General features: G+C 31.7%; 1 protein-coding gene across 1 annotated transcript in view; it reads left to right on the top strand.

Moving 5' to 3' along the window:
- Positions 1 to 14,524, top strand: part of RPS6KA6 (ribosomal protein S6 kinase, 90kDa, polypeptide 6) — a 186,168-nt gene that overhangs the window by 133,454 nt on the left and 38,190 nt on the right. Inside the window, exons 15-17 of the mRNA XM_004685620.2 lie at positions 1,542 to 1,664; positions 2,157 to 2,246; positions 4,027 to 4,185. Coding sequence (XP_004685677.1) covers positions 1,542 to 1,664; positions 2,157 to 2,246; positions 4,027 to 4,185 — 372 coding nt within the window. The remainder of the gene's footprint in view (positions 1 to 1,541; positions 1,665 to 2,156; positions 2,247 to 4,026; positions 4,186 to 14,524) is intronic.

Genomic DNA, 14,524 nt, shown 5'->3' with positions numbered 1-14,524 from the left:
GCCCTCTTCCCACTTTTTGACTGGTCATTTGCTTTGTCTTTATTGAGTTGCATAAGCTCTTTATAGAGTTTTTATAACAGTTGTATGGGATACAAATGTTTTCTTGTATTCAGTTGGGCTTCTCTTCATTTTGTTTACTGTCTTTTTGTAGTTTTATATAGTCCCAACTGTTTGTCCTTCATTTTCTTTACTTCTAGAAATGTATCCTCTTAGATGTTTCTAAGAGTGTTTTGCCTATGGCTTTTTGTATATAGTTTGTTTCCATCAAATCCACACTTAAGAATCTACCCAAGGAACAACAACAAAAAAAGAACCACTAATTTGAAAAGAAGCCTGCACTCCTGTTTATTGAAGAACTATTTACAATATATAAGATATGGAAACAATTTGAATATCCCATAACAGATGACTGGATCAAGAAGATGTGGTGTATATACACAGTGGAATATTACTGAATCATCAAAAAGATAAACTCATGACATTTGCAAGAACATGGATGAAGCTGTAAGGAATTATGCTAAATGAAATTAGAAGGAAAAATAAAAATATTGAATAGTTTCACCTATAGATGGACTAAAGAAAAAGTCAACAAAGGGTCAGGAAAAAGACAAAGCTTATAGGCATACTACAGGTCTGAGGCATACGACAATGGAGAGTAAAGGAGAATGAGTCAAAAGATGGTAGGAAAGCACATGAGAGACTACCATGTTGGTTCCCTGGTACTATGGTGATTAGAAAATTATGAGGACTACATCTGATGGGAAAAATCTAATATTGTACAAACATTTTAAATGATGTAAGATTAAAATATTTAATGAATTAATTAATTGTAAAAAAGAGTTTTGGGCTCAAGCCAGCAATCTGAGTTCTCCATGCCCATCTGTTTGGGACTCTTCAAAACAGCTGCACCTTCCTTTTGTAATTTATATTGCCCTGCTATCACTATATATAAATTTTATTTGAATTTACTACTGTGTTCTGCCAGACTATTGCTCCTGCTTTGTGCTGTGGTGATGTACTTTTTCCTCAAGTTTTTTTGGCTTTATTTTACTACAATTTATTTGTGGGTATCTGAAGGGTGTAAAGCCCGCATCTTCACCCTGCTGTCACATGGCTGGAATCCAGATTATTCAATTTAGGGTTAATTATTCTGGTTATTGCTATTGGATTTACAATAATTTTTAAGTGGCTGTTAACTTTATTATTTTCTCTAGTAATGAATGAAAGATGTTCATTTGTTTTGGAAGAAAGCCAACTATAGTAACTGTAGTTATATTTATATAATCTGTATATATAAGAAAATGAAATGGTGATGTCTAAACTACTTGATTTATTGTACTAACTTTGGGGAATGGGAAAACCTACAATTTTGAATTAGGTTAGTAACTCCTTTAACCATTTATGAAAACTGGTGAAACTGCTCTAGAATGAATTGTTCTTAATTTTTTAAAGATTCAATGTTATTCATAGTAGCAAAGATAAACAGACATGAAACAACTTTATTTCCTCAGTTTTGTACCTTTTTTTTAAATAAAAACCAGATAAATGGAAATGCTGCACAATTTGGTGAAGTATATGACTTGAAAGAGGATATTGGTGTTGGCTCCTATTCTGTTTGCAAGCGATGCATACATACAGCTACCCATATGGAATTTGCAGTGAAGGTACTTTTTTCTGAGTCTATCTTTTCTTATATATGTGAGTTGATTGTATTTTAACTGACACACATCTTTGTAGAGCAAGTGGATAGAGCAGAGATAATATGGTCAGGAAGAACTCTTAAGATTTAATATTTTCTGTTGGAATTTCTTTTAAAGACTTTATTTCATAGTAATGGTATAGTTAATCAATGTCTTGTTTTTGAACAATTTTATTTTAGTGTATATGTTAAAATCAAGGAGTTGTGACAATTGCTATCACATTTTGATCACATCAGTATAGTTTTACATAAATTAAGTAAAATGTTAAGGATATTTCTGTAGTTTAACTTTCAGTTATAGGAAAGTTTTAAATGTAAAATAATATGACAAGTACCACCACTCTTGAATTGTTAGTATTTGCTTAAAAATATAACCGAATTAAAAAGCTTCCTTTTATTTTGATATCACAAAATCATAATATTTTTTCTCTGAAGTTTTTCTTGTCTTACTTCTTAGATCATTGACAAAAGTAAGAGAGATCCCTCAGAAGAAATTGAAATTTTAATGCGTTATGGACAACATCCCAACATTATTACTCTAAAGGATGTAGGTATTTAAACATCTATGTATCAACTAACCTAACCTAGTTATTACTTGGCTCTTTTTTATTGAAACTTTTTCTGTCCAGGGTGAATTTACTTTCAAGCCTGAAAAATCTCAAGACTCCTAAATTTGTCACTTTTTTTTATTATTATTATGATTCTTTATTCCTACCTTTATTATAGCTTCTGAAAGGAACTATGATTGTTGGTAAATTAGAGTTTCCTGCAGTCCTGAGTATATGCTGGTTGGTTAACGAGCAGCATTTAGTATTCTCTAGCAATATAAACAATGGAAGATATAGGATATTGGGAATATGCCAAGTTCTATAAAGGTTTACTTTCTTCATTGTTCAGTAATTGGCTGTAGCATTATAGATTATTTTGTGAATGAAATAACATTAGTCTGTAGTTTTCTAAAGTGAAGATAAAATCATGTTAATAAATAGTATAGAACATTGACATTCATGTGAAAATAATGCTGTTTACTCTGTAAAGAAAGATGTTAATCTTTACCCTAATCATTTTGTTTCTGATAATATATGCATTTTGATTTATAATCTTTAAACAGTACTCTATCTCTGAGTAAGAATATATATATGTATATATATATATATATTATATATTAGTGGGATATCATTGTTTACCTCATTTATAATATTTTTACAGAATAGAATTTCTTCTTTCAGGTGTGGTCTCCTACCACCAAGTACCCCATAATCCTCTATTATAGTTCATTGTGCTTTCTTCACCCTACCACAGTAGTTTTTTTAATATTAATTTGCAGGCATTGAGAGAACTGTGGTAACTGCACCTGAAGGGGAAATTTATATATGGTCCAAAATTAACAAAAATGGAAGAGAAATGTACATCATTTAAAAATACATTAATTTGAAATACACATTTTTATTTATTATTCTTAATATAGTATTAGAGTTCAATAAATACTTAGAGTTGCATGTCAAACAATGAACTGTATGGAAGATATTTTTCTGTAACATTGAAAATATCTGTTATTTTGTTGTTGTTGTTCAAATGTTATTGATTTGCCATTCCCTTCAAAAACTATAATTTGGGTACTACAACCTCACACCTAGATATATTAATATTCTTTGCTCCTTCTGCACCAAATCTCCAGTGTTAATGCCCTATTAATCCCCTTTTCCCTCCCCCCAGGCCCTTGTGGGACATAAATTTTCCCCAAGTCTCAGAAATATTTTTGTATTTTTGTTGTGCTTTGTTTGAAGTATATTAAGGTACATAATATCATTACAGTCAGAAAAAAACTTAACTTTGGGAAAAGAATGACTATCATATAGTAAAAAAAAAAAGAGACAGATGCCTGTTGAGAAGCATAGAATTCTATTTTTCCACTTACATCTTTCATGAATTATAAAACTTCCCAGAAGTTAAAATGTTATGTTTACATTTTTTCACAAGACTATGTTAGAAGTTGTTTAGCCAGTTCAATCTTCAGTACAGCTTGTACTGCATTAAAAGTAAAGGAGTACTTAAAGCAATGGGAAATTTAATGCAGAATAAAGGTGAGGAATCAAAAGTGACTGGTACTACAAGTCATAGTGAATCAGCAGCTATAGTAATCATCACAGACATAGGGAAGTTAATTTGGAGGGGACATAACTGCCTTTTGGTTGATGATTAATACTGTGGCATTAATGTCGTTTTTAACACTAGAGGTTCACAGGAAAAGGGAAGTAAATATAATTTAAATATTTCAGAGCTGTAATTATAAATTATAATTTGTTTAAAATATAATCATTTTTTAGGTTTACGATGATGGTAGATATGTTTACCTTGTTACGGATTTGATGAAAGGAGGAGAGCTACTCGATCGTATTCTGAAACAAAAATGTTTCTCAGAACGTGAAGCAAGTGATGTACTGTTTGTAATAACTAAGACAGTTGACTATCTTCATTGTCAAGGAGTAAGTTTTAGTTACATTCTTCCCTTACATTCTTCCCTTCATTCTGTGACATATACCTTCATAAAATTGTATGTAAATGATGCCACCTAAAATGAATTACCTTTTGTATCCACATGTGTTTTATAGAGAACATCCAAATAAACTCAATAATATAGGGGAGGTTATTGATATAAATTATCAGTTAATGCTGTATTTATTCTCTTCTTTACATGTTGGCACTGATATAAAACATATTAGTTACATGTCCTTTATTTTCAAAAGGCCTATGTTGATTTTAGGGCTCTCCCCTTTTATCCTTGGATAGTACCTCAGCACAGCAAGGTCATTCCAGGCTTTGAATTGACAACTGAGTATTAAATTACTGACCTGGAATTAAGAGCTCTAGGTTGCTTTAAGTAAGATAAATGGATTACAGCTAATGAAGTTTAATCCCAGCAGTGTTACTTCTTAACAATATTATTTTTTTATTTCTCTCTGTCTCCAAAATTCTATTCTGGGACAAGGAAAGGCCTGATGGCAGAGAAATTAGATTAGTACTGCAACAATGTCCTCTTTATACATTTTTTCAGACTTTTATTTTGATGTAGAAATTTAGTTTGTGGGAAAGAAGGGATACATCATTACTATCACCCATTTTTTTCTTTAAAAAATAATTTTTTTTCTTTCAAAATCATGGAAGGTCCACTGCAGAGATTACTTCACAAAAGTATAAGAATTATTGATCTCTTATTTTATTTATTCTTGTCCCCTGTTTTCCCCAATTTTGTTATTTTCTGGGTGTTTTCTTTCTTTTTTTCCCTATGAGTATTTTTTTTTTAAGATTTATTTTTTTGTGCATACAGAACTGGGGTACAGGCCAGAGGTTCAGGGGCGGTGAGAGGCTTCACCAGAGACAGTGTGGGGAACAGAACAGGCAGATCGACGAAGTACACTGCTGAGGGGAGCAGTGTCCAGGAGAGGTCTGCGGCAGCCATGTGGGTCAGCTACAGGGGTGGGGATCAAACTCATGCTGAAGTGGCTTTAGCTTCTTAGTGCTGTGCTTTGAACCACTGTGCCACCAGGGAGGGCCCCATTTTCTGGGTGTTTGCCCCCATCACCATTGGTTATACTCTTCTGACACTTTCAGTCTGAACCATACTTCCTTTTAAGCTGAGAACCCTTTGCTTTTTGGTGTCTTCTGTTAATTTTTATAGGTGTTTAGCTTTATTGAAACTGTCTGCTATACAAATATACATCCAATATTTGTCTTTGTCATTATGACTTACTTTACTACACTTTACTTACACATACTGAACATGATATACTTATTTACTGCACCTTACTACCCTCAAACTCATTTTGCTGTAAGTGGCAATATTTTTGTTTCCTTACGGCTAATATTATTCCATTGTGTGTATATATCACGTTTTCTCACATTTTTTAAGCCAGTTATATAGCAATAGGGATTTCGATTGTGTTCATATCCTAGCTACTATAAATAATGCTGGAGTAAAAATTGTTAGTATATAACTTTTTGAATTCATGGTTTCATATTCTTTGAATAGATTCCCTCAAATGGGATTGACGTACCATAGTATTTCCATTTTTAGACTTATAAAGTAAATCCAGATTGCTTTCTACTTTGGTTGCACCAGTTTACATTTCCATCAACTTTCTTTGCATTCTCTACAGCAAATGTTATTGGCTGACCTCTTTCTAATATGTGCAGTTCCCACAGATGTGAGATAAAATCTCATTGTGGTTTTAACCTGCATCTACTTTATTAAAAGTGATGAGAAACATTTTCCTATATATTGAATGGGCTGATGCATATTCTCTTTGGCAAACTTTTCAGATCTACTATCCATTTATTAATTGCTATTTTAATTGTTAATTTGAATATGATTTTTGTGTATGTTGATTATTTACCCCTAGTCTGTTGTGCAGTACATGAATATTTTCTCCCATTCGTATAATGTCCTTTTAGTGTATTTATATTTTATCTTAGTGTGTAAAAGTAATTCCCATTGTTTAATTTTGCTTTTATTTCCCTTGTCATAGGGTTGTGTCTCCAAAATCATCTTTATCATTGATGTCATGAATGTTCTTACCATTATTTTCTTCTATATTTATTGTTACATTTTCTATGTAAGTCTTTAATGCCTTTAGAATTTATTTTTAAATATTTTCTTGAGTTAATATTGATTTACATAATTGCTTTCATTATAGAACTATAGGACCCTCCATCTGACCTCAGAATTTATTTTTGTATTTGGAGTAAGAGAATGACCCAAGCTGACTCTTTTATATGTGGCCATTTAATATTATTATCTGCACTTCTCAAAATGCTTTCTTTTTCATATGGTGATGGCTCCTATATCATTAAGTATTAATGTATGTGTGTGTTTATTTCTGAGGTTTTGATTCTGTTTCATTGATTCATGTGATCTATTTTTATTCCAATAATCATATTGTTTTACTTACTGTTGTTTTATAATATAGCTGAAAGAGAGGTAATGTAGTTCCTTAGTTTGTTTTTCTCAGGATTCCTTTTAGATATTTGACATGTTTTAAAGTTTTAAGTAAATGTTAATATTTTTGTTCTATTTTAGTGAAGAATATTATTGGTGTGATTAAATTTGTATGTTGCTTTTAGTAGAGTAGTTATTTTGACTATATTGATACTTGTTTCCATGAGCATGTAATATCTTTTCATCTCTATGTAATGATCTATTTCTTATAATAGTGTCTTCTAGTTTATATTTGTATACCTTCTTTACTTTATTGGTTAGGTTAATTCCTAACTACTTCATTCTTTTTAATACCATTGTGAATGGGATTATTTTCTTTACTTCTCTTTCTTCTTGTTCATTATTTGAGTATAAAAATTCAACATATTTTTGTATGTTGATTGTGTAACCTGCTTCTTTGCTATATTCATTTACTGTTTCTAATAGCTTTTTGGTGGAGTCTTCATAGAGTTTTCATTATTTTATAACATTTAGCCTACAAATAATGATGTTCAATGTTTTCCAATCTGAGTTACTTTTATTTCCTATTGTTATCTGGTTGTTCTAGCTAAAATCTCTAACACTGAGTTAAAGAGGAATGGTTAGAGTGGGCATTATTGTTTAGGGCTGATCTTAAAGGGAAAAATCTGTTTTTTACCATTAAGTGTTACGTTGACTATAGGTTTGTGATGAATGACATTTATTATGGTAGGTTTCTTCCATTCACGTGTCATTCAGACCTTTTGCTATAAATGTGTGCTGAATCTTAATACTGCTTTCTCAGAAATTTATTGGTATTATCATATTTTCTTTTGTTGATGTAATGTATTACAAAGATTGATTTATGTATGTTACACTATCCTTGCATCCCTGGAATGAATTCCACTTGATCATGATGTATAGTCATTCTAGCAATGTTGAATTCAATTTGTTAGTATTTTGTTGAAGATTTTTCCATTAATATTCATCGGGGCAGTATCTTTTATTTTCTTGTGCAGCTTTTATCTGATTTTGGTATTAATATCACATTGGAATCATAAAATATGCTAGCATTTGCTCTTCTTAAATTTTTATATATCAAAAAGATGGGCGTAAGTTTTTAGTTAAATATTTGCTAGAATTCACTTTTGCAGGTGAATGGACTTAATTTTTGGCCCTGGACTTAATTTTTGATTATTGTTTCAACTTCCATAACTGTGATTGTCTTATTCAATACTCCTATTTTTCCTGGTTTAGTCTTGGTTAACTATGTTCTAGAAATTTGTCCATTTCTTCAAGTTGATCCAATTTATTGGCTTTATATTTGTTTATAGTAATCTTTTATGATCCTTGGAATTTCTATGCCATCTATGGTAATTTCTGTCCTTTGATTTCTACCATTATATTTATTTACATCCTTTTACTAATGTTGGGTTTTGTTTGGTTCTCTTTTACAAACTGCTCTAACTGTAATAATAAATTGTTTATTCGGGATTTTCTTGCTTCTTAATCTGGGCATGTATGCCAATTTTCTTCCCTGTGAAGGCAGTTTTTGCTGGATCCCATGTATTTGCATATTGTCTTATGTCATTTGTGTTGAGGTAGTTTTTAATTTTAATTAACTCCCTAAACCAATGTATTAAGCAACATGTTGTTTTGTTTCCACACAGTTTTGTTTTTAATAGTTAATTTCTAACTTTACGGCATTATGGTCAGAAAAAGTATTTGGTATTATTTCAGTCTTTCTAAATGTATTGACAACTGAATTTTGTTCCAACTTACTGTCCATGAAAATATTCTGTGTGCACTTGAAAAATAATGCATATGCTGTTATTTCTCGGTGGACTATTTTATAGATACCTGCTAATCCTATTTAGTCTAGTTTCTCATTTAACGTTAAAGTTTCTGTATTTATTTTCAGTCTTATTGATCTGTCCATAGTTGTAAGTTGAGTCTTAAAATCTCTCAGTTTTATTTTGTAGTTATCAATATCGCTGTAGAGTTCTACTAAAAAAATGTCTTAATGTATCTTGATGCTCCCTCATTTGGTGCATATATATTTGTACGTTTATTTCTTCTTGATATATTAAGCCATTGATCATAATGTAAATGACATTTCTATTCCTTATTACCATTTTATTTTGGAAATCTATTTTATCTGACATAAATATAGCTATTCCTGACCTTTTTTTGCTTGCCATTTGCTTGTAGGGTTGTTTTCCAGCCATTCAGTCTGTGCTTATCTTTGGTGGATAAATGAGTTTCTCGTAAACATCAAAAGGTTGGACATTCTTTTTTTTAAATCAACTTAGCCACTCTATAACTTTTAATTGTCAAACTCAAGACACTTGTGTTTTAGGTGATTACTGAAATGTAAGTGCTTAATACCATTTCCTTACTTGTTCATTTTAACTTTCTGTTTGTCCATTTTTTTAAAAATTGTATTATTTTATTGCAGCAATGTTTGTTTATACCCCTGTATATGGTTTAATTGTATATAATTATAACCTCTTCAGATATGTTACAAAACCACGCCCATCAAAAAAACACTCAAAATCCTCCACCATAATCCATTGGGCCTCATCTGTTTGCTTACCACACCCACTCTACTTCCCTGGAAGCTTCAATTAGTCATATTTTGGGGGTTTGCCATGCCAGTTATTTTAGTAGCTGAATAGTATTTAATTGTATGTGTAAATACAAGATCTTCATTGTCATTGGGTACTTAAATTGTAGCCTACCTTGTAAATAGTACTGAAGTGAATATAAAAGTCCACATATCTCTTCAAATTAGTGATTTTGGTAGATACTTAGGAGTGGAATTGCTGGATTGTGTAGTAAATCTATTTTTAATACTTTAAGAAACCTTCACACTTTTTTCTATAGAGGCTGGACCAGTCTCCAATCCCATCTACTGTCAATGAGGGTTCCGTTTTCTATCATACCCTCACTAACATTTGTTCTTTCTAGATTTTTGATATGGTCCAGTCTCTCAAGTTTGAGGTGGTTTGATTTGAATTTTCCTTGTGATAAGTAATGAATATTTTTTCATGTGTTCACTGGGTTTCTGTATGTCTTAACTGGAGAAGTGTGTCTGTTTAGCTCCTTTGCCCACTTTTGTTGTTGTTGTTGTTGAGTTGGTCGAATTCTTTGTAGATCTTGGAAATCAACCCTTTGATATATTGTGTGCAAATATTTCTAACATTGAGTAGGGTGTCTTTTTGTAAATTGGTAGTTTATTTTGCTGTGTAGAAACTTTAATTTAATACAGCAAACTATTTTTTCATTTGTTTTGGTTGTGTTGGAAACTGGTCTCCAAAGACATCACTGGAGCCAATGTCATTGAGTGTTTTGTCTAAGTTTTCTCTTGTATATATGGTTTCATGTTTTGCATCCAAATTTTTAATCCATTTTGAGTTAATTGAGATAATCATCAGATGTAATTCTTTTATATCTATCTTCTCAGGTTCCCACACCTTTAAGAATATTTCCTTTATCCATTATATACACTTTGCCCTTTTTCACATATCAACTGTTTGTGTACGCTTGCTTAGGTTTATTTCTGGGCTCCCAATTTTATTACATTTGTCTGTGCATCTCTTTTTGTACAAATATGATATTGTTTTGATTAGATAACTGTATTAGTTAGAAGTGTGGGAGCATTATACATTTGTAGTTTTATTATTTTAAAATAACAATCTATTTTTTAAATTGTGATTACATTAGGATTATCCCTATCAGGTAGTACCACCATAGGGTACCCACCACAAACTCACACACAGTCTACCACCAAACTCCATTGTCTTTTTTTCTCTCTTTGTTCCTACTTTTCCTCCAAACATTTCCTCTTTTGAAAGTATGCTTTAGTTCTATAGTCAGTTTTCAAGGGTTATCTTTTTTTTTTAAATTTTTTTAAAAGATACATTTATTTGTGCATACAGAACTGAGGTACAGGCCAGAGGTATGGTGGGTGAGAAGATTCACCAGAGACAGAGTGGAGAGCAGAACAAGCAGATTGACGAAGTACACTGCTGAGGGGAGCAGTAGGCGGGTCAGGAGAGGTCTGCTGCACCATGTGGGTCAGCTCCCAGGTAGGGGATCGAATTCGTACTGCAGTGGCTTCTGAGAGCTTCATAATGCGGTGCTTTAATCTGCTGCACCACCAGGGAGATCCCTGAAGGGTTATCTTTTAGAGTTTTCTTTCTCTGGTTCTTAGTTTTGTTTCTCTATATTCCACTTCTTAGTGACAGCATCAGAGATTTATCTTTTCTCCTTTTGTCTTGTATCACAGCATTATCTCTTCTAACCCCTCCATACTGCTGCAAAAGGCATTTTACCTTTTTTGCTTGTTGAATACTATTCCATTGAATATATGTACCAATTCTTCTCCATCTACTCATCTCGTTTTGGGCACTAAAACTACTCCCAAATAGTTATTGTAAATGGAGCTGCTATGAACATGGAGTTCAGGTTTCCTTTCTAATTAGTAATTTTAAAATTATGGGTAGATGCCTAAGAGTGGAAACATATGTATCTTTTGTATTTTGAGAAATTACACATTGCTTTCCAGAGGGGTTGAAGGAATCATATTCCCACCAAAAGTGCAACTATAGTTCCTTGTTCTCTACCCTATTGCTGACACTTCTTTCTGGTTAATTTTGATGTGAGCCATTCTCACAGTCAAATGATGAACATTTATGCATGTGCCTATTGGTCACCTGTATGTCTTTTTCTGAGAAGTATATGTTTTGCTCCTCTGCCCATTTCTTGATTGGGTTATTGGTTTTCACTCTGTTGAGTTGTTTGAACTCTTTGGAGCTCTTTGGAACATTCCCTTGTCAGATGTATGGTATGCAAATATTTTCTCCCATTCATTAGGTTGCCTCTTTTTCTCAGCTATGGTCTTCTTTGCTATTCATAATCTTTTAAGTTTAATGTTGTCTTGGTGTTTACATTATTTTGCTTTCATTGCTGCTTATAATGAATCCTCAAAGATAATTTGTAAAGTTTGTGGTGGTTTTACTTATGTATGCTTCTAAATGTTTTATGGTTTCAGGCTTACATACATGTATTTTGTCCACTTTGAGTTGATTTTTGTGTAGGTTGTGCAACAATCTAGTTGCATTCTTTCTTTTCTATATGGCACTCCAATTTTCCCAATACTGTTTATTGAAGAAGCGTTCCTTGTTCTAGTCTATATTAATCTCTCTGTTGCCATAGCTGTCAATATATGTGAGTTTATTTCTGGTATCTCAGTTATGTTCCATTAATCTGTGTGTCGGTTTTTGTTTTGATACTATGCTTCTTCAATAGTAGTTTGAAAATTGGAAATGTAGTACCATCATGTTTCCTTCACTATTTAGGATCTTTTGTTTTTCCATATGAATTCAGTAAAGCTTATTCCATTTCTTTGAAGAATACCATTGGGATGTTTATTGGAATTGTGTTAAATCTGTAATAACTTTGGATGGGGTCATCATTTTGCCAGTATTGATTCCCCCTATGCATGTGCAGCAAATATCATTCCATTTCCTATTATCTACAATTTATTTAAACAGTGTTTTATACTTCCTTGTATATGTCCTTCACCTCATTTGTTTGGTTCATTTCGATGTATGTATTTATTTTTGTGTGTGGTGAGATGGTACATATGATCGCTTTATTAATTTATCCTCCCTCTATTTTATTATTTGTACATAGGAAAACAACTAATTTTTTCCAATGGATTTTCTATTCCTGCCACTTCGTTAAGCTGGCTTATTGTTCTGATTGTTTTTTTCCATGGAACCTTTTGAGTTCTTAATGTGTATTATCATGTTGCTGAAAATGATAATTTTAATTGTATTTCCTTAACAATTTTGTTTCCTGTAATATCTTTCTCTTATCTGATTGCTATAGCTAGGACTTCCATTACACCATTGAATAGTAATGGTGCAAGTGAACATTCTTGTTCTTTGTCTGATCTTAGCGAATGGTTTTTAGTTATTCACCATTGAGAATGATGCTAGTGGTGAGTTTATCATATATTCATTTTATCAAGTTAATGTATGTTCCTTTTATCCTCAGTTTTTCAGGGGTTTCCATCATAAATGGGTGTAGCAGCTTATTGAATGCTTTTACAGCATTTATTGTTATGATCATTTGGTTTTTGTCTTTCTCTTTGTTGGTATGATCAATTACATTGATTGTCTTTTGGATGTTGAAAGATCCTTGTGTCCTTGGTATGAATCCTACTTGTTTATGCTGTATAACCATTTTAATGCGTTGTTGAATTTAATTTACAAAGATTTTATTGAGGATTTTTGTTTCTGTATTCATTAGGGAAATTGGTCTGTAATCTTTTTGTGTTTTTTTTTTGTCATGTTGTTAGAGTAATGTTAGCCTATAAAATGTGTGTTTGCCTACTTTTGCATTTTTTTTAAAGTTTGAGTAAGACAGGTATTAATTTATCTTAGTTTTCATAAAGTACTCTCATGCAGCTATCTACTCCTGTTTGTTTGTTTGTTTAGGGGGAGTTTTGATTACTGTTCCAATATTCTTACTTGTCACTGGTCTGTTCAGGATATCTAAGTCTGTGTTCCTTTGATAACTGATTTCTAGTTTGATACCTTTATGTTCTAAGAAGATGCTAGGTATGATCTAAGTAAAAATCTTATGAATTTGTTGATCTTTTGTGACCCATGTGGTAGTCTGTTCTGGAGAAAGTCCCATGTGCCCTGTTTTTGTGGGGGGCACAATGCCATGTAGCTATCTAGTAAGTCCATGTTTTCCAATTATTTGTTTATGCTCTTGTGTCCATATGTATTCATCTACTTGATCTATCCATTGGCGTAAATAGTGATGCGGTTCCTAAGCAAAAATGTGTTTTCTCCTATACCTGTCTTTAGAGTTAGTAGTAGTTGCTTTGTGTATCTTGATGCTCCTTCATTTGATGAACATATTTATGAGTGTTATATGTTCTTGATGTTTTTCTTTTTTGTTGGCATTGCTGAATCTTTTTAAGCTCCATAAAAAATATCTGTAATATTTCATTTTATATATAAATTCTTTTATATATAAATTCTTTTTTGAATTTATTTCCTTTAATACTCTATTTAAGATTGTAAATTTATTGCTATAAACTCATTTTTTAATACTAAATTGTGGTTTTTTTCTTAAATTCTTTCTCTAGTTCTTGTTTTTGTATAATGATTTTCTGGCCCACTACTTCATTGTTTGGATTTACTGATTTTTATAAAGAAAAAGCCTAACTTTTTCTTCTTCTGGTCCAATTTGTATTCTGTCTACATCTTTTCTTTGCCTTATTTCTCCAGAAAGACTTCTAGTAAAAAATATAAATTAATGCCTTTGAAGTAGGTGTGAAATGCACATCCTTGTCTTGTACCTGATCTTCGATAAAAAACTTAATGTTTTGCCATACAGCATTATGTTAGCTGTGGGTCTCTTGCAACACTCTAATGTTTCTTATGTTGAGGGGTAATCCTTATACCTCCATTTTATTAAGATGTTTTGTCATAAATAATTACTGAGTTCTGTCATATGTCTTTTCTACATATATTGATGTGATCATATGATTTTTATATGTTCTTTGCTTGATATGGTGAATCACATCCATTGATTTAGCTTATGTGAACAATTATTGCACTCATTGGATAATTTTCGCTTAGTCATGGTCTATGATTCTTTTATATATTGTTAAATTCAGTGTGCAAATATTTCCCTGGTATTTTTCATATATATCAGATAATGACTGTCATTTTTTCTTTCTTTTAATATAGTTTGTGCAAAGTATAAAAAAAAAACCTTAGAAATATGTTTGATAATATGGCATTTTTATTAACTTATTTACATTCTTACATCATTGTTAATTG

Source organism: Condylura cristata, unplaced genomic scaffold, assembly GCF_000260355.1.
Source record: "Condylura cristata isolate star-nosed mole 26May11 unplaced genomic scaffold, ConCri1.0 scaffold00019, whole genome shotgun sequence".
In the NCBI taxonomy this organism is placed as follows: domain Eukaryota; kingdom Metazoa; phylum Chordata; class Mammalia; order Eulipotyphla; family Talpidae; genus Condylura; species Condylura cristata.
The sequence above is the reverse complement of the archived record's forward strand: the minus strand, read 5'-3'. Positions and strand labels throughout refer to the sequence as shown.